This window comes from Falco naumanni, chromosome 4 (assembly GCF_017639655.2).
Source record: "Falco naumanni isolate bFalNau1 chromosome 4, bFalNau1.pat, whole genome shotgun sequence".
In the NCBI taxonomy this organism is placed as follows: domain Eukaryota; kingdom Metazoa; phylum Chordata; class Aves; order Falconiformes; family Falconidae; genus Falco; species Falco naumanni.
In genome coordinates, this window is record NC_054057.1 from 57,496,692 (window position 1) to 57,516,910 (window position 20,219).

At 46.5% G+C, this 20,219-nt stretch overlaps 1 protein-coding gene across 2 annotated transcripts in view; it reads left to right on the forward strand.

Moving 5' to 3' along the window:
- Window positions 1–3,508: 3,508 nt before the first annotated feature.
- PLCD1 (phospholipase C delta 1) overlaps window positions 3,509–20,219 on the forward strand; it is a 56,324-nt gene continuing 39,613 nt past the window's right edge. The window contains exons 1-2 of one of the 2 annotated variants that reach the window (XM_040590330.1): window positions 3,509–3,805; window positions 17,675–17,839. In XM_040590330.1, the coding sequence (XP_040446264.1) occupies window positions 3,772–3,805; window positions 17,675–17,839 (199 nt within the window). In that variant the 5' untranslated portion in view covers window positions 3,509–3,771. Of the gene's footprint in view, window positions 3,806–12,636; window positions 12,915–17,674; window positions 17,840–20,219 lie in introns of those variants that run through there. The other variant, XM_040590329.1, reaches the window with a different exon arrangement.

Below are 20,219 nucleotides of genomic sequence, written 5' to 3' on the forward strand. Positions count from 1 at the left end.
TGGGTTTGCTATGATTTATGGTTCAGCGTTGAATGAAACCCTGCAAACATTTTTGGCTTTGAACTCTGCAAATGTTCTTTGCTGCCTGGGCTGGGCTGTGTGTGCACAAAGGAGGAGAAGGCAAAGGGGTGTAGGTGTTCGAGAAAAGGGAGCTCTCCTTGTCTTTGCACAACTCCAGTTCAGCAGATATCTTGGTACCTCTGCACATGGATGGTTGGAGGGTGTGTTACAGAGGGAGGCAGGCTTCTCACCCTGCCCAGCTGACGTTTAAATCTTTCCAAGCTCACTTACATGGCTACAGAGCAAAAGGGTTAATCAAGGTGTGTCCTGGTTTTAGGACTCGTCCCTTGGTAAAATATCACGGCGCTGACCTTGTACTATTTTAGGTGGCAGCTTTGCTTTGGGAAAGCAATGCCAACCCCACAGCCTGTCTCCAGTCCTGGAAATGCCCTGACTCTGCTTTTTGGTGAGCTCAGAAATGTTGGTGTGGACAAGAAAAAAGGCACATTCATGTGACGTTCTTAAACTGTTGTATTATTCTTAGAATATTGTTTGTTAGTAGGATTTCTGCAGCTCACAGGAGCCCAGTAGATCCTCATGTCACTTTGGTTTCATTGTTATTCTGGACATTCACTAGTTTCAGTAATGCAAAGGAAAGGGAATTCAAGCGCATATGGTGTGCATGCAGAAATATCACTAAAAGGGCTGTTGTCTTCTGAAACAAGGCTCTGATGAGACCTGTGCTGTGTGATCTCAGCTTCTGGGTGTGCTGCCAGGTGTCACTGGCTCTGATGGTGATTGCTGTACTTTCTGATGAATGCGAGAAATGCAAGGCTGTCTGCCAGTGCCAGACTTGCTCTGAGCACACATTACAATGTTAAGCGCATCAAGGATTTAGGAACGCTGATGACATAGCTTAAGGTGGCAGAAGTTCCCACAGTGCTCAAAGCAGCCTAAATGGTGTTGCTTCTGGGTGTATAGAGAAGTATGGAGAGTACATGTAATGGGGTAAAGTGAAAAGCTGGGCAAAGTTTTGTGAATGCTTCTGACAGCACTGTTTCTGGTACCACTTCTGCTACAATCATGGAGAAGGCAGCATGGCAATAAGGAGGCACAAGAAGGTACAGTTGACGTGCGGAATTAGACTCTATAACTCGAAAGTTATAAAGTAGGTATGTTTATTGCGCGCAGATGCACGGGGGATCGCTCCTCCACAAGCGTGCATACCCGAAGTGACGAACCATCCCACATTTATACAATGAAACAAATGAATATTCAATTAACGCCTATACATATTCGTTACCTAAACCCCGCTTCGTATGTTAATTAGCTTATCAGTCCGTTTCCTAGAATGTGGTGGTCTTGCAGGTTTGTAGGTGATTCATGTTCTTGTGACCATCCGATCTTCTTCAGCAAGGAAACTTAGCACTCCCTCCCTCTAGATAGCATTGGAATATCTCTCATCCTTTTCTCATTCTTTTTTAAATAGCCCCTTTGTTAGAGGAAGAAGGGCAGGCATCTCCCCGTCTCCCCTTTGTTAGAGGAAGAGGGGCAGGCGTCTCCTCAAAAACTGTAGTTGTCTCCTCAGAGCTGTGTGCCTATGTGACCAGACACTGCACCCATGACTAGTCACCATACCCACATTTCTGAGTAGACATATAGAATCACAGTCGGTGTTAAGCGTCCCCATTTCACACTATTTCTCCATATCACAGTGGGCTGTGATGAAGGGGTAAATGCAGGGGTTCATCGTCACATCTCAAGGGATGATGGCAGAGAAACTCCGTCTTGCCTGCTTAGCAATGCTCTGCCCAACCTGAGGCAGTCAGTGCTATCATGGTGGTGTTCACAGCGGTGCAGGGGAGTGATGGTCATGTCTTGGTGCTATCATGCCCTACGCTGCTGTGGAAAGGTTCTATCCAGATTATGGGCCTCATAATTTCTTGGATTAATGCAGATCTCTTACATCTCCCCTCTTTGCCACAGAGGGAATAAGGATACTGGCCAGTACATGTCTAAGGGGCTTGTGTTAGGCAACGTCAGCATGCAATGGTGTGTGATATAAAGAGTGAAGGAGTTACTATAATGCCATTTCCCGTCACCGCTTTCAAACTGCCTTTCTCTACTTTTACTCCCTTGTGAAAACCGTAGTGCCCTCATCACCTCAGCTTTACTGGAGTTTCCAGTCTGGATGACTCATCAACCAGCCTCTTGTACACTCCCTCCAGTATGCTTCCCCATCAGCTGAAAGGGCAATAGGTTTTGGTGTTGTCCTCCAGAAATCTTCCTGCCTTGAAGCTTTTGAAGCTGTATGGGGGATCTCTTTGGTGCCTCCAGCTGCTGTCCTGCCTGCCAGCAGCTGACTTTGCTGCCAAGTTTGCCCCTGTCCAAGTCAATGTCTCTTTGTCTGTGGGTTTGCAAAAGGAGTGCTTCTTTCTGGGTCCTTTGAAAAGTGTCTAGTAGGAGATAAGCCCCCCCCCCCCATGCCATGCTGGTGATCGTGAGGTAGAAGAGTGTGTTTCTGAGGAGGCATGGGGTGGAATCTGCTCTTTTTTTTCTCTACTTGTTTGTTTTTGTTAGTTTTGTACTAGCACAAGGAGCTTTGCTATATTATAGCAATTTTCCTTGGATAGTGGCAGTAGCCTTTTATTTGTGGACTGTAAAACTATCTGAGAGCAACGTCTGGGCTCTCAAAGGAGCAGCCCAGTTCCTCCTGTCAGGAAGGGACAAACAGTCCCAGTCCCAAAATATTTTTTACCATGTGTTTCCCAGAGCTATCATCATCAGAGAGGGACTTATCCCTTATCAGCGGAGCTGCGGGTTTACAGCTACTGAGGAGTGACAGCTTTGAATCTGCCAACAACTCCATCAATTGTTTGCATCAAGATAACCTAATAACCAGAAATGGAAATAAACAACAGCAGAACAATAGCTGAAAATCTCCCCCAAACATTCAAGTAGAGGGAAACTTTACTTTCCCACACTGGGATTCCCTTTCTTTCCCCCTCCCTGTTTGCCAGCATTATTTTTCTACACTTGAAAATCTAATTCAAGAGTAGGGGACAGAGTGGAAGAAAGTGCCACTCAGTAGAAGCCTCAGGACAGTGGAGTTTCTCCTGCTTTCTGTCTTGCTGTCTCAAATATAAAGCTTGTAACTTTTCGTCAGCTTTAAACTCATGCCTCTTCGAGCTGCGGTTACAGCTTCTATTCCTACTTTGACAATTTCTGACCTGGTTCCCCCGCTCCCTGCAAAAAGAAATATGCCCCCAGCAGGGTCTAAAAGCTCTTTACACCCAGGCCCCGACCACCGGCGTCTGTTGAAGGCCCTTCCCATGACCTGGGGAGCCGGAAAGACAGATCTGCAGCACTGTGACTTGTGGAATCCTTGCTGGAAAGGAGCAGAGGCTGCGGACGAGCCGGCAGCCCGGCGCGGCGGCTCCGCTGTCAGGCCGCAGCAGGCACGGGGCGGGGGGGCAGCGGGGCGGGGCGGGGCCGCCGGCGCTGGGCTGGGGCGCTCGGCCGCACTCGCTGCGCTGGGCCGGCGGCGTGCGGGTGCGGGAGGGAAATAAATGAGGAGTCATAGCGAAGACGCATTTCCAGCCAAGAGGAAGGAGCAGGCCTCTCCGAAGGGAGCTGACGTTGGGGATTACGGGAGCAGAGAGCAGAGGGAGCCTCGCAGGTCTGGCTTCCACCCCGCGCCAGTGCTAACATCTGGGCACAGCTGTTTCCCGGAGCCCTTTCTGCTGCTGCACATCGACTTGTTTTGCGGCAATGGAATTGAATGGCACTTTCCTCGCTTGCAACAGTAAGTCTGTAGAAATGTCCTTGCATTTCGGCTCTCTTGTTTCGTCCAAGAGCTTTATTTTTCTTCCCCTCTTCTCCCCGCCTCCTTTGCCTCCCCTTTCTCTCACTCGGAAGCAATGCAGCATTTTATCAGTATTACAGAGAGAGACAACAGATTTTTCTCTGTTAGTAGGGTTAGCTGTCTGGGTAGGAAAGGTGGCTTGTCTGGATAAGTGTCTGCAAGTCCAGAAAAGTTGATGCAGATCTCCTCCCCTTTATGGTGAAACTGGGTGAGACTGATGCTCAACTGAGTAAACTCATGGGTTCTGGTGAAGACAGCAGAGACAGGATAAATCACCTCAGCTCAACGTCTGTCCACAGGACTATAAATGTTAAGTACAAAATAAGTAATGTTTCTAAAAAAGAAGAAATCCTCTCTACCATTCTAGCAAGTGAGATTTAGGAAGATTCAATTGGTACCAAGACTGGGAGGCTTGTCTTATAGACAGGGTAATGAAATATTCTTTATTCCCTTGATGGACTTTTAATAGATTGCTTTGTTACCTCTTCATTGTATTTTACTTACTCAGATGAGAAGAAACAACTCAGGACTGTGATAGCTACAGGTTGAAATGGAATATTGTGATCCCACAGAAATGGGGAAAGTCAGCAGTGCTTATTTTTAGTTCATGAGATAGCTGCTTTCTTACTGTAGCTGAGCTGTAAACAAAGAAACAAAAAAATTAATAGACCAACAAGTGACTGACCATGAACATAATCAGTTTAGCACTACAAGGAGAAATGTGAGAAGATTGTCCCAGGCTCGATAAATCTTCGCTGTGATTTTCCCAGATGCCAGAAATTGGACAGGAAGGTGAAACAGAGGTTAATGTTACACTTTTTTGTAGGCATCTCATTCATTATATAACCACTGGGGAAAGAAAGCTAAGAAATACATCTGGAACTATTAAAATATTTCCTATTCTGGCCTGTGGGTCATTTTTCAGTGACTATTATTTAGTCTTCTGAGGTTAGGAACCAAGAAGAATTCAGTGGCTGTTTGTTAATCTGTTTTCTTGTCTCAAGCAGAAAAATACACAAGTGCTGAATGAGCCAAGCTTTTTAAAAAAGTATTTACTGAAATTCCTTAACACATAACACGCACAAGTGCCAAAGTCACTCTGCATGCCAGGCTACTTAGACAAGAAAAGTTGCTCACATGTTTGTTCATTAGCAGGATCAGATTTGTGCTATGTAGCTTGTCAGAAATTTCTCAGATACTGTGGTTTATAGACAGGTATGTTTTGTTTATGGCTGTATGTTGAAACTCAGTTTCTTTAGTTTAGTTTCTCTTTTTTTTTTTTTCCCAGCACAGGTAAAACATCTGTATTTACCATGCCAGAACTAACCACAGGCACGTGGCTCAGTCTCAGTAAAATATCTGACAGTCAGTAGGAGACACCTGAGATACGTTCTGGTAGCAGAAGTGGGTATTACTGTAGATAAGAGTTTCTGAAAAGTTTACATGGTTTTGTTTACTCTGCATTTGGATGGAGATCTGAGCAGGGAAGAAAACTGAGCATGCTCCCTTACCCACAGAGCCACAGCAGCTGCTGTGATTTAGCGGTCTGTGCCTTTTATTTTGAATGCATTTAATTCAGCTGGATGGGTTTCTTGTTGCTTATTTTATAAAGGGGTCATCTACATTTAGTATGCAATGCATCTGCTAAACTCGGTGGGCTATTAATAATCTTTCTCTTGCCTCATGAAGTTGGTTTGTTTCTGAACTGGGAGCCCTTGTGCTCACACAGATTATAGAATAGCTAATTGGTACTATGCCTTATTCTTATACACTGACTTTTTCATCCAAGACAGTGTGTACATTGTGCAGGGAATGCCACAGCCCCATTATAGGAAGGCCCCCTGCTGCATCCCAGGGTAAGAATCAGCCAGGAAGGGTTAGTAAAATCCTACAAACCAGGCCATTTCCTTGTTTCTTCTGTCAGGTATTCCTGAGGATTAATTTCTAAATTTCCAAGTGAATCATCTCCACCTGCCCTTTTTAGTTGGGAGCACAGAGGAAGCTCCTTCTGAACTTCAGCCTCCGTGGGTGGAGATAATGCTGCTTGGGATCAGTTGGGATCTGTTCTGAAGCAGCCTGTGACCTTAATCTCCTTTCCTACAAACAAAAGGCTTCTAGCACACCCGATTTGATGCAGGTTGTGTCTGATGCGTTACATGGGGTTTTTTTGAGCTGTAGAGTTTCTAGTAGTGCGGAAGAATTTGTGATACTGACACTTCTCAGTGCATTAAACATACAACTTGTCTCTTTTTCAGACAGGATAAGTAAAATTCATTTTGGGTCTTTTTTAAATTGTGATACAAAAGCTCCTAGTTTTCCAATCTAAGCAATGTCTTCTAGTAAAACTAAAGCCCGCAGCTGGTTTTGAAATTGTTGCCAGTGTGCACAGCCCTAGCATCAGGCCCAAAAGCAGATGAGTTGGGGCAAGAGGATGCTTGGGGAAAAATAGATTTTAAAGAGGAAATGACAGAGGAGGAAGAAGGAAACACAGTTGCTTGGAAAACTGTTGCAAGTAGAAGAGATGAAAGGATATAGTCAACTACAGGGAAAAACAAAAGGGAGAGGTATGTGGGGAAGAGATGGTTTGTGCAAGATCCAGAAACTCAGCTGACTGGAGAGGCAGCTCTGGGGAGCCAAAGGTGTTGATGATTTGGGAGCCAAGTATAGTTTCCTTTACAGGGAGATAGAGATATATAAACAGGTATTTATGAATGATAGCTGCAGACAAATACTTGGTGATTTGATCATCCAGGGTGGGATTCAGCTGGCTAAATGTAGGTACCTGCAAGAAATTTTAGGCTTATAGCGATCTAGACAGGTGAATTGTATCTTGCCTTCTCCTGGCCCCTTGTTCAGTGCGCTATAGATATCCAAATACTACGAGACTAATCCCCAGCCCCTGCGTCCCCTAGGTCCTTACCATGGGTGGAGGGTCTCAATCCTTGCTCTGTCAAGCCCACCAGAACAGGAAGCTGCAGACCTTGGTCAAACGTGGAGGTTTCTTTTTTTTTTTTTTTCTTTTTTTTTTATGCAGGTAGAGAAGATTTTGCCACAATTTCTTCTAAACTGAGGTGCTTCCATGCATTAAATGAGCCAGTTTAGACAATGTGTGTGTGAAAAATCTCACAGCTCAGGCTGCCCCTCACATGGGTACCTTTTAAAGCCCTGTATTGAGACACCACACTCAACAAACAAGTTGAGTTGGTTGTTTTTGGCTAAATTTATAGAGTGCTGAAATTCCAGATAAATCACTTTGAGGGGAAAAAATGACATTTTCCCTAGTTTTGCATAATTCAATTGTGCAATTGAATTATTGCACAAATTTTTTCCTGCTACAGAATGGTGAGTGTGACCTGCATTTCATCTGTGGAAGAAATTTTAGCTTCTGAAGAATATGTTGAGAAAAGCTGCTAAGTGTCCTTAATAAAAATGAACCTGGGACCTACCTACAATTGACTTCAGTTTTATGAAAAGAACATCTTCATCAGCATGTGCCTAGAAACATGCCTTAGGAGTCAGGCAACTAAGCTGCATGAGTGCTCCTGGCTGTTGATGCTGGTCCTATCCATCAAGTTGATGTCTTTTTCAGGTACTTTCTTCCCACACTGTTCACACCAAATACTGGAAAAGCTGTAATTTACTGCAAGCCAGTGTTTGTTTTAGTGCCTCTGACTGCAGCCAAATCTATGTTGTGCACTGTAACGGAGGGACCAGTGGAAGGATCGAACCAAACCTTCAGTGTGGTTTTGCGTTCCTGAGTGCAATGAACTTTTTAGTTGGGTGTTTTGCCTGGATTTCATCAAGAGTGCAGGGCAGTAGCTGTTGATGGGTCACAGCCTGTGCTGTGCATGGATCCAGGCTCCCCTTTGAATGACCCAGACTGGCACAAAGATTTATGAAGATTTTCACGAATAAAGATCACAATTTGAATTGTCTGTGAAATTGCTGAGCAGGCAGCCTGGCTTCATCTATGCAAACCAGGGCCAGGGCTCTGCACCGTTTAACTGCCAGCACATTCCCCAACTTGGTTTTGATCCATAGCAAGCTAGCACATAGCATGATCCAGTATGGGCCTGCAATCCTTCCCAGTAGGCAGTCTGGGTGTAGTCAGCCTGTTTTGGGGAAAGAGGGTCGGGCTGAGTGGACTGATCAGAGCAGAGCTGGAGAAGGGACCGTTCTCCTCCCAGAGACCTTGCACACAAGGTTAAACAGCCAAAGGATACAGAGAGAAAGTGGGGCTGAGAAATACCGAGGAAGGTGGCAGTGGTCACCTCAGTGCATCAGAGACCTGCCCGTCATAAGGCTTCTTGCCAGCATACCAGGAGAGGAAGGTTTTAAGCAGTGATTTGAAGGACAGCCATAACATGATACCTGGGGAGAACTTCTGTTTGAAACTTTAAGGTCACCCTGCCCTCGCTCAGCAGGACCTGTCAAGCATCCTGGAAGGAGAACGGGGAAGAAAAGCCAATGTAAAGAATAGAAGGAGGTTTGCTGATGCTGCCACGGGCTTTGTGGAGAAGCCCATTCTGAGTGTCGCCACAAGGTGGAACTTGGTACATAGCACATGCACCAGAGATACACCCACTGTAAAGCAGCATCATCTTCGGGCTGAGATGCACCAATGCATACGGTCTCAGCACCCACTCTCAGGTCCCCACTTCCCTGGATGGAGCAAGGAGGGGAGCGGTGGCGTAGAGGAGTTATTAGCATTTTTTGTTGTTGATGAGAAACTGGCTGTTCTCAAGCTCTGCTGTGCCAACAAGGCCTGGTCCTCGAAGGGTGTGAGGCATGGCTGGGGAGAACAAAGCTGGGAGCAGCAAGTGGTGTCCTGGAGGTAACAAGGAAGGAGCAAGATTTCTATGGGTGGGATGTGAGAGGGCATGAATGAAGTGAAGAATGGAATGAAGAGGGAAAGGCAGGGCAGGTGGGACCCTGCAGGCAAGGAAGGAGCCTCGCTGTCCTGTCCTTCTGGCAGAGTCTTGGCTGGAAGGCAACTTGCCATTGCTGGTACTACACTGATACCAGGCACAAAACTGCTAAAGAGCTTATACAAAAGCCAGGTTGAATACAACCATGGGATGGTGGCAAATGACCAAAAGGTGCCTCTGCACTTCACAGGTGACATCAATGATTTGCGAAAGCACTGGAGAAACCTACAAAATCCTTGTCACTTGACAGGTTTGTTGCTTTTCTGAACAGCAGCCACTGCCCAGTACTGCAGCTGGTTGTGCTCGTTTCCAAGCATCTGCTGCACTGACCATATGCCTCATACTAGGTGTGCAGAATTAATCCTTGAACTTTATTTACCATCAGGAACTTGAGTTTCTGACTGATTTTTCACTCTGACAAGGGATGGAAGGTTGTTGTTTTACTACAGACCAGCTGAACTACAGCTTTTCCAAACTCTCATTGATTCTGAGTGCACCTGGACTGAATTGGTCTCACACTTGCTGAGGACTAGAAACATGTAGGGATAGACATTACAGTTCATTAATAAGCAGTGACACTCTGATTGTGCCATTACAATTATTAAAATAATTGTATTGAATTTCACTGGAAGGGAAGATGAAATTACAGTGTTTCTGCAAAGAATGGCATCATGTAAGAGATAATATTTTCTTCTTGGAAACAAACATAGAGCAAGGCACAGCCTTTGGCCCTTTTCAGTGGGAAAATCTCCCACTCCCACAAATAACATGGCACTTGTTATTTGTTATGTAACTGTCACAGGCATTATGAGTCATAATAATTTACATCATGTGCATGATGCAATGGGGAAGTGAAGATGAGGTCATTGCCAGCATAGGTATTTTCATTGCAGTCCTAAATTATCACAAGTTTGGGCAAATCAGCAACTGATTTCCATCACGTCATTTGTGTCAGGGTAGTGTAAAGAAACTGTAATCAGTATTAGGGTTGCACCGCTTTTGGCATTGCCCAAACGCTGTGGTGATGGGAGAACAAGTCCAGCCCCAAAGAGCTCAAAACTAATCTGCTTCTTCCTCTGTGAAGTGGTAATAGTGCTTACTTAGCTTCTTTGTATAAGGATGCGATAGAGATTAATTCATTTTGGAAACCGTCTGAAGAGCAGCCTGTGCATTAATAGTTTTCTCACATAGCACATTTCCTACCAGATTCTACAGCCTTTCTATCTCAAGTGCCTGTTTCCTGGATATTAAAAGCATTTTGCTGACTTTAGGACCATGTTCTGACATCCTCGTTCACATTGATCTCCATTTGCTCTGTGAGTAATCCAGCTGGAATCAGTAGGATGATTAGCACAGCCCTTAACCTGGGCACGGGGACATGAATAACTTCACTCATGTGACTAGTGCCATTTATTTCAGTGGGATTGGTTATATAGGTAAAACTGCATGCTTGAGTGTTTGCAGGCTTTGGACCTAGTCAGGTGTTACCTGCAGTGAATAAGGGTTGGAGAATTTGTCCCTAAGCCATTTGCAGGAATCACTTCCTCCAGCACTGGAGCGTGACGCAGCATCATGTAACATCAATAAGCAATGCCATGTAACCCACAGTGTCATGCTTACCCATCAGGCTTTGTCTATGAGATACGAGATTGTCTTTGAATGACCTCAAGACCACAATACATCCAGATCTGTTGTTTCCCAAAGCAGGGCATTTCTGGCCCAATGATCATATGGTCATTTTAAAAACAAGCCGATTTTAACTGCCTTACATCTCTGAAGTCCTCACAACAGTAAAACTTGCACATTGTTGTTCTGGAGAAGTATATAAACTTGGTGAATGCCGACCCTGTGCTTTGCGTGTGTGCAGATTTCAGGGATAAGTATGGTAAATATTCTCTGAGGGCCTCTGAGCAGTGCTGTCACTGGCACTACTTATTAGGAATTAAGAGGAAAATTAAGCAGAGGGGCTCTGTGTGCTCCCAAATGGATCCCTATGGGACTCTGGCTGCTTCTGGACAGGAGCGCTGGTGGACAGAAGCAAATTGTTTTGCTAAGGCAAGTACGGGAGACCACTCTTCCCCACTCATTTAATTGGCTCAGTTCTCTTCAGTACAATGTGAAATATGGGAAGTGCTCAGAGACTGCTAGCTAATAAATATCATCTAGCTGTTACATATCATGGTGCCCACCTCCTAGCCAGGGAAAAGCAAAGCTTCCAGCTCTCAGGGGAGCACTACAGAGATTACGGCTCCAACACCCAGCCCCTGTATGTGTAGGGGGCTCAGAAAAAGCTGGAGGTGTTTCCTCAATCTACTGACTGCCTGGCTATTGTTTTCTGAAATGTCTCATCCAGAAAAAGCCTTTATTCTCCTTCACTGCCTGTTATTTGTAGTTGCAATGTGTAAATAAGGTGTTATTAGTTGTACTGCTGTTCAAGGCCATGCAATGGCTCTGCCTTGTCCCCAGAGAGTTTCTTACCTGCGGCATATGGCAGCGATTAATGATTCTGATCCTGTCCTTGTGCTAGTCAAATAATCCTGTCCTCTGTGCTTGCTTGTGAATGTTGGTAGGGCTTCCTTCAGGATGTGGAGAAAGAAGAGGGAGATGGCTGGATTGCCAGTCACCAGATATAGAGAATATGTTTCTAAAACCTGTATTGAATATGATGGAGGGCTGGCGATGGAGAGCCTTCAGTAACATCTCCAGCAGAAACAGTGACATGTAGTTTGCTGTGACATTTTTTGGGCATATGCTGATTCTGCAGTAAGGGACATTCACCCCTGGTGGTGACATCCATCTCCCTGCAGTATCTTCACCTCTGGCTTGCCTGGCAGGGCAGCAGCCAGCAAAGGCAATGACAAAAAAAAACCTAGTCTATAACAAGGTCTGACCTAGGATGGAACAGCTTAATAAGCATAGCTGCTGTATTTCACTGCAGAAGGGGTCATGGCTAGGGAAGAGACGGATTTTAGTCCCAGCCATTGCTAGGGCAATGGGCAATGGTCATGAGTTTCAGCAAAGGAAATTTATACTGGTCGTAATGAACAAATTATTCACTAAGAACATCTGAACTCTTGAACAGGGATGTAGATTGGCTGTGATGTCTCCATCCTTCTATATCCAGAACTCACCTGGACAAGGCTGTGAGCAACCCAATCTGCCTTTGAAGGTGACCCCTCTAAGTGGGTGGTTGAACTAGAGAGCTCCAGAGGTCCATTCCAGACTGAATTATTCTCTGATTCTGCATTATCAGTGACTTATGAAACCACGATGGGGACATATTTCTGTACCAGACTATGGGATAAATTCGAATTACAAAAATATGACAAGAATTGTCAGAGCTATGCTGAAATGAAGGGTAAGTGACTCACCCAAGTCATACCGGAAGTCGGTGGCAGAGAAGATCTGCTCCAGAGGCTTAGGAAAATGCTCTTCTCTGGGTGGAAAAGGAAAAGCATTAAAGCACAATTTCCGAGCAGCTTTTGGGCTACGTCTGGCCTGGCTAAAAGGTGGTTTTAGCTCCCTCTCCAGTGCCCGTCGGTGAGAACGGCAGGGAGCAGCTCTGCACAGAAGGGAAAGGGTGGAGCAGCCTTCCCCTGATCCAGGCGCTTGTGGGCAGGCTGGGCTGTGCCCTGGTCACTCATTAGGAGCCGCAAACAGTATCTGGGACTCCTCCAGCTCCCTGGAAATGATGCCGAAAACCCCACTGGCATATGACTGTCGGAAAACATGTTCCTTCTACCTAGGCAGCTGCCGGCAGGCTCCTTGCTGTAATTTTGCATCCAGTGCGTGCTGGTGAGCAAAGCAGGAGGAGAGACTTCCCGCGGTCCCACCCCCAGCTGGACTCTGCCCTCCCCTGCCTTCCCCTGCCTGCTCTCCCGCTGCCCCGTTCCCTCCGTGGAGCCCCGTTTCACGCCGCGCACGCCGGAGGCTCCTGGATGAGCTGGGATCCCCGCGGGGGTGGCGTGGCCCCCCATCCTGCCCGACGCCCCACGCGTGTCCCTGAGCACGGCGCTGGACCATGCAGTGCATCCGACGGCAGCCCAAGCGCAGCGTGTCCCAGGAAAACATCCTGCGGGAGCAGAGCCGTAGAGTGGCCGCGTTGAACGGCATCAGGCTGGGTAAGGGACAAGTTGGCCAGACCCTCGGCACTTCCACACGCTGGCAGCCGCTTCATTTCTGCCTCTTTTCCCTGCGCAGAGGCAGTGCTCCACCCTAAAGGCAACTCCAAGGTTATTTTTAAACTCCCGAGGTTTCTTTTCCTTTCCTTTGCCTGTACCCACCCGCCAGATGTTTAAACCGCTTCGTTTGAGGCATCAAAGAACGTGGGACCTCTTTGGCAAAGGGCTGGTTTCCAAATCTCTTGCTGGGCTTTCTGAACTGTCGTGGGTTGAGGGTGTTTGGGGAAGGCAGTGCCCTTTTCCTGCCTGATTTTAGGACTTCTCAGTGGTATATTGCCACTTGCTGTAATAGCCCGTGGAACCACTCCGAGGTCTGCATTCACCAGATAAAAGAAAGAGGAAACTCAGGAGTTTCATATTTCTGTGTGTGGCTATGAACTTATTGCTGGTTCCTGCTCTCTGGAGAGACAGCACAAGTGGATGCCAGTCCCTTGATTTCTGTGGCTACACAGGGCTGGTAGAAATGGAAAATCACCGTTTACGCACTCGAGTTCTTTAGATTTAATCAGAAAGGCTTTCTGCCCTTTTAAACTTGCAAACCTGAGTTATGTCTGGTCTTAAAGCAGGTGGGAGAGGTGAGAGCAAGCAGGACGAGGCTTGTTTTATAGCAATTGTAATTAATGTGTTTATATAAGATCAGCAGATTTGTGAGTGAGCAATGCAGAAATATGGATTGTCACTCTTCTCTGGTCATCATTCGATCTCCTTAGTGAACTCAAAGTCTCGCTTCTACCGTGACAGCTATTGTTTTATTGTTTCCTGCTTGCTGTAAACCTGAGATTGATAAGACAAAGGTTAACATTTTCAATGTCTTAGGGCCTGAAGCTTCATAGTGCAGTATATTAACTTCACAGTTATTGTAGCGCCGTGTGTGCTTGAGGCGCTCCTACCTTTGCCAAACATGATTTTCACTCTGAACATTACTGCACACTAAATATGTTCTGTCTAGAAAGTGTGTGATTGATATTTTGCGAGGAGGGGGGCCTGACCTTTGAAATGCACTCTGCAATTTTGCATGCCAAGTATGTATTTGGTATTTCACAGAGGATGCTAAGCAAGACACATGTTTCAGGAAGGGTTTGGACATCTATTTCAGTGTGGTGATTATGCTTCTTATGCCTAGTCTTGTTATATAGTTGGAAACCAATACCCTTGTCCAGCTGCCCAGTGTTTTTAAATTTTTAAATCATATATCTGTATGTTGACTCTGGTTTCTTTCATGCAAGTCTCCATTGCTGTGAGATGAAGGTCTGGACCATAAACCTCCTCAGCTCTGTGGGGTTGTTAGACAGAAATCCTCAGGAGCTCGTTCAGGCACAAAACCTGAAATGAGGTTTCTACTGGGAAAAGGTGTTTCTTTCTAGAAAGCAGTTCAAATGACCAAGAGAGAGTAATGTCCCACTGGCACATGAGGGGTGTGTTTGTCATTCCTGTCTCAGCAGAGCAGAGCATCTTCTGCTCCATCTCTGATGTAACAAAACGCTGGTGCTTTGTAGATAGGAGTAGGGAAGCTAAGTGACTCACCCAAGGTCATTTAAAGAGTCTATGGCAGTGTTTGGACTGGGTATAGGGGGCAGGACCCAAAACACTGGTCCTCTTTAAAACTGGCCCTCTTTCCTGGCCGGTTTAGCTGTTGGAGCTTGAACTGCTGCTAGGCAGACACAAAGCAGACCTGAAACAGACTGGGCCCACCTGGCTAAGGGGATGCCACTCCTTCCTCTGGGCCCACCGTCAGGTCTTCAGTCGGTACTTGGGGTCACCACCGGCAGAGGTCAACTCTGGGTGACTGCTCTCTATCTGAAAGGCCTCCCACATCAAAGGGATGACGGAGCTGTTAGACACCCATGACTAGCCCTCTTGCCCTTTCCTGGGCAAACTCGCTGTCTCCTAGAGGCAAGGTTGTCTCCATCCCATCCCTGGCTTCTCTCACTGCCCTCTGACTCAGGCTCTGTGCCATCTTTAATTTTTGCCATGCTTTCACCATGCACCATCCCTCTTCATCTTTCCCTCTTGCTCTTGCAGAGTGCAGTGGCCTCCTTTGCTGAGTCATTTAACCTGGCCTGATCCTCAGGCATGGTGGCCAAGAATGAGTGGGAGGGCTGCTCCCTACCCACAGTTAGATCCTCTGAAGAGGAAGGGGGTTTTTGACCCACATTAATGCACTGACTGGGCTGTGCTGGTGAGCAGGGCAAAGGGCTCTGAGCTCCAGCTTGTGTCTGGCCTGTGTAGATCCAGCCTGGAGGAGGGCAAGCTGCTCTTGGCTGCTGCCTGTGCCCATCCAGGTTTGCCTGTATTACATTGATGCCGTTCTTTGGGGTGTCTAGGTAGCATGACACATTATGCATGCTGCATGCAGTGTCTGTGTAACACAACGTGCCCCAGTTCACAGGGATTTCTCATTACACACTTATGCACATAGACACCCAAAGGAATTGATGGCTTTCCTGCTTTCCTCATGTCACCCTAGGATGGCATGTCCTCTTCCTAGTCCCATGATGTCTTGCATGGTTGGGATTTGAAGGAAGAGAAGGAATGAGGCTGGAAGCCAGAACAGAAATGTTGTAGGTGAATAGAGAGAAGGAAGAGATTTGTTTCTTCTCCAGAACTCTTGAGGGATACACAGAGATGTTAGTGAGGCCTAAGTCTTGTGATACCTTCTCGGCACTTGGAAAACCTTCGCCTCGCAGGGGAAACCTTAACACTGTAAGTCAGGAGACCTGTAAAGCTGTTGTGATGTCTGTTGTTCCTCTGGTTGGCCTGGCCTCTTGTCAACCCCTGGGTATGCCTGATCTCACCAAACCCCGGAGGGTGTCCCAGATCTTATGGCTGGGGTTAATCTTTCACCCTTCTGTGTTGTGGAGGTGACTTTTTTTCTTCTCTCTGTGAGTTTCTTTCTGAGGCTTCTAGAGGAGGAAGCATTCAAATTCTCCCCTTGAGAACCTCCAGACCAGACAAGCCAAGATGCCCAGGGGATGCTGTAGCATGGGAAGACAATTAATGAGATGGCTAATTGAATGTAGAGGAAAGAGAGAGGCCACATCCACCTTTTCAGGATCTCCAGCTCCCACTGTGGCGCTTTCAACTCAGGCTCAGCTCTGGGTGTGCTCCTTAGCATCTGCAAAACCAGTGAAATGGTGTGAGCACCCCACTGAGTGAACACTGGACTCCCCTAATATTTATCTCTGGTGGAGATTGCAGCCTTTCTTTGGCAACCTAAAATGTTCTCTTTGGGCCAATGTATCCCACTTACAAACTCATGGTGCTGCATTTTGCTGCTGCTACCATGACCCCCCTTGGTGCTCTGCAGCACCTGGCACTTCAGTTTCCTGTATGAGTTGTCAGGAGTTTGGGGATTTGGATACTTGGATCTCATCCTGGGTTTGTTTTTTCAAGCAGGTCTGAAGTGATGCTTAGTAATTTATTGCCTTGCCCTGTTTAAAAAACAATTCAAGGCAGCAGTGTCTTCCAGAGGAGAACAAACCCACTGTCACAAGGAAATGCCACACTGCAATATAAATGTTGTTGCATAAATCAGTTAACTTGGATTTCTGCTTTGTGAGATCCCACGTTATATTTACGTAGCACTGGGAAATTTCCCATAATGTGAGTGTCAGGTGGCTGTGTTGTGAAGATAAGGTGAGCAAAAATCCCATTGAGTTGGGATATGTTTGATCAGTACTACAGAGCTGAATGCTGTTTCACCGGCTTGGAAACAGCCTTTCATGCAGTGTCAGAGAGATGCAAGGTGCCTATTACAGAAAGCCCAGGATGTGTTTCTCATGTTTCATGCTCTCACCCTCCCCAGCCCACACGCTCCAGATCTGTAATTAATGGTTGTTTTGAGGGACAGATTCTCCATAGTATTTAGGTATGTGGAAGTCCTATACTGCTGAGACATTCAAAACCATGTAGAATGCCAAATCTGTGTTTTCAAAGTCTCAGTAGATGCCTGTTGCCTCTCTAGATGTCTAAGTGCTTTCCTGAATCTAGATTAAGATGTGAAATCTGAAGTTCCTGGAAACAGAAGCTCTGTTTGTTATTACTTGGCAATGTGGTGGCCTAGTAGGGTAAGAAAGATAAAGGTCCTCTCAGATACTGGCTGGGCAATGAGGAGAGCATGGCTGCTACCTTATTACTGCGTTATTGATGTGATGGTACCTGCAACAGACTTATCTGTGTATGTCCTAAGCTTTATGACACTGATCTTCAAAATTCCCATGTGGATAGGAAGGGACTGCTTGCTAGAGAAAGAAGAGCGATATCTTTGTGTATTCCTGTTTCCACAAAGGAAATTTGTCAGAAAATAGATTTGAAATCACTTCAAAGTTCCTGACAGCACTCCAATTACAAGTTTTACAGCTTGCTTTCCTTTGCTTTTACTGACATGTTGTTGGTTTTGTTGTAATTTTTGCATCCTAAGTTTACTCTATATTTGCCGGGAAGAAGATATTTTATGTTTGTAAACCAACTGAGAATTGTCTTTGGAGTCAATCTAAGAAATCTACAAGCTTCAGCCTCTTTTGTGAGCATAAAGGGTGGCATGGGGGATTTCTTGGTCTCTTTCCTCTGCTGTCCTCCCCAGACCTGGCTGCACTGCAGTGGTTGTCTATGTCTGTGATTGGTGTCCTGTGGAAGGGAAAACCCTATAAGCATAATTTCTTGAGTTGACTTATAATATTATCACTACTGTTTCTCTGCAGGCCTGAAAGATGACAAGGATCTGAAGTTCCTCCTGAAAGGCAGCCAGCTGCTGAAAGTGAAGTCAGGCTCTTGGAGAAAGGAGCGGTTTTATAAGCTCCAGGAGGACTGCAAAACCATATGGCAGGAATCGAAGAAGATGCTGAGGTCTCCAGAGTCACAGATCTGTAAGTTTGCTTCATCATAGGCGTGGGGCACTGTGGGCAGAGGTGCTTAGGGTGAAGCAGGACCATTACACTTGTGATGTGGAGGTAGGGCTTGGAGCAATGAGACCATATCCTTCATACCTCCTGTAACATACAAGCTGAGCAATGGTGTCAGCTCTGGAGACAGCTGGGAGGAATCTGCCATGTCAGGAATGGCTACATTTCCCAAGCTCATGAGCTACTGTTTAAAATCGTTGTGGGGCGGACCACGCTGGTCTCAGCGTCCCTGCCTGGCTCGTTTCCTCCCCAAAGCAAGAGTTCAGGTTACTCAAGTGTCCGGGCCCTAATGCTCAGTGTGAGCCGTGGTTTGAGCATCTGCAGTGTGGTATGGTGCGCTTGGGCTGCTGGTCTGGGCTCTGCCAGAAGTCTACAACTTCTTTTCTGCCTGCAGCCCCTGGGAAGGCTAGTATTTAAGCCTCACAAGGGAGCCACAGAGATGTGGAGATCAAAGGGCTGGCAGGAGATATCTCTGGGAAGAAAGGCTTGTTCTTATTCTTATCTTGGAAACCCAGAATGTGCCCCATTGTAACAAGTCCAGATACAACAGTTACCATTATATGGAAACAGGGAAAACCATTCTGTGCCAGCATCACCCAGCTTGGGGCCATAATTGGGACCAGGAGCCCAACTGTGCAGTCAGAATGGGATCAAGTAGAGTGTGTATCTCTTTATATCTGTTTATATCTGTTTTTTCTTTTCATTTGGTATTCTTCTGGCATATTTCTCTGTCACTAATCATCACAGTCTTATAAATCCAGGAGGTAAATTAATAATGTGCAATATATTTTGTGGCATGCTGAAACGTAGAACACACTGTCCGTGTTATTTACACAATTTTTTTGGTAACAATCACATTAACTAAATGAAGGGTGGGTCTTCCAAATTACACCCTTCCCACAAGCAGTGATAAGATTTTTAGTAGGAGGAGTAAGGTAGCAGGGCAAAACATGTTTGGTTTATAACCCTGATGGCCACACTCATCTCACATGACCTTGGGCACCATCTCTTGGTGCATCCTTCCCCACACATTTCCTTTCCTCTCCTCTATCTATCTATAAAAGGCTTTAGGTTGGAGGTAGTCCCTTACTGTGTGCTTGCATGCCCAGCATGGCAGTGTCCTGGGCTCAGTTAGGCTGTTTAGGTACCAATGCAATAACCCATGATAACAACATCAAATGCAGAGGCCTTAGTGAATGTTTGAGGTCTGTCCCATATCCTTTCCCAGATAATGTCTTGCTATAAAGCAAATAAGGATGCAGTTGAGAGGAATGACTTTCAGAGCTTTCTTTCCTCTGCTCTGAGCCAGCAGTTTCTAAATTATGGGGGCTGAGAACACCTCCAGCAACAATCCTGACCCCGCCTGGTCCTCTGAAGTAAAGGGTAAAGGATCCTTGGGCTGTGGCTCCAGGGACCTTGTTGTCTGCTTGGAGAAGCACTGATCAAACCTATTGCCCCCATCGCTGGGGCAGTGGCATTGAGACCTGGCACAACTATAACTCTTTCATATACTGAGCTGTAATAAAAGCCCTGCAGCGAGATCAGATCCTTTGCACTGGCTGTTGGGCGCAGGCTGGGAGTGTGTCTATGTGGGTGTGGATTTACAGCACTCAAGATACACTTTGCTAACTGGGCACAACCGATGTTGCCACACTCATGGAGACGGAGTCAGTGCCACTGCAGGAAGGAGAGCTCGCTGTGCCCTGGGAGTGTCCTCAGTGCTAAGTGATGGTGGAGCAATACTGCCTACTGACTCACACCCACGTTTGCGTGCACTGTACCACCTCCATGCATGCGCACCTTTCCCCAGAGAAAGATTCCTGTTTTGTCATCAGGATAGCAGGAAAGGGGACCAGGCAGCTGAGACAGAGCTTGTCCTTGCTGCTTTGAAAAAGCAGGCTCTGGCAGGGCTCTGGCTGGACTGGCTTCGCACCTGTATGCTGGGCTAGCTGCGGAAGCATGCCTGGTGCCGGGTTGACCTACCAAGTGTGCTGGGGCAGGCTGTGTCCCACATGCTTCTGGGAGGGTCTGAAGCTGTGCCGCAGTTGTGGCTTAAGCTTTCAGAGGGGCACCTCAGGGCTGCTTTCAACAGGTGCTCTGGATGCATCTGAACCTGGAAGTCAACAAGAGAGATGAGTACTGAGTGGACTGGTGCCTGCCCAGTCCCAAGGCGTAACCCCAAGGACATCTATTTTCCCATGCCTTTCTCCTCTGAGACCTTCCGTTCTCAAGTTTTCAGAGTGATCACTGGGATTGAGTTTCTTTCTTGAGCTTTTAACGTCACCAGGCTGTTTTGGGTTTAGGTATAGAGAGGATTACCCCTGGTTAGTGTTGTGTCCTACGG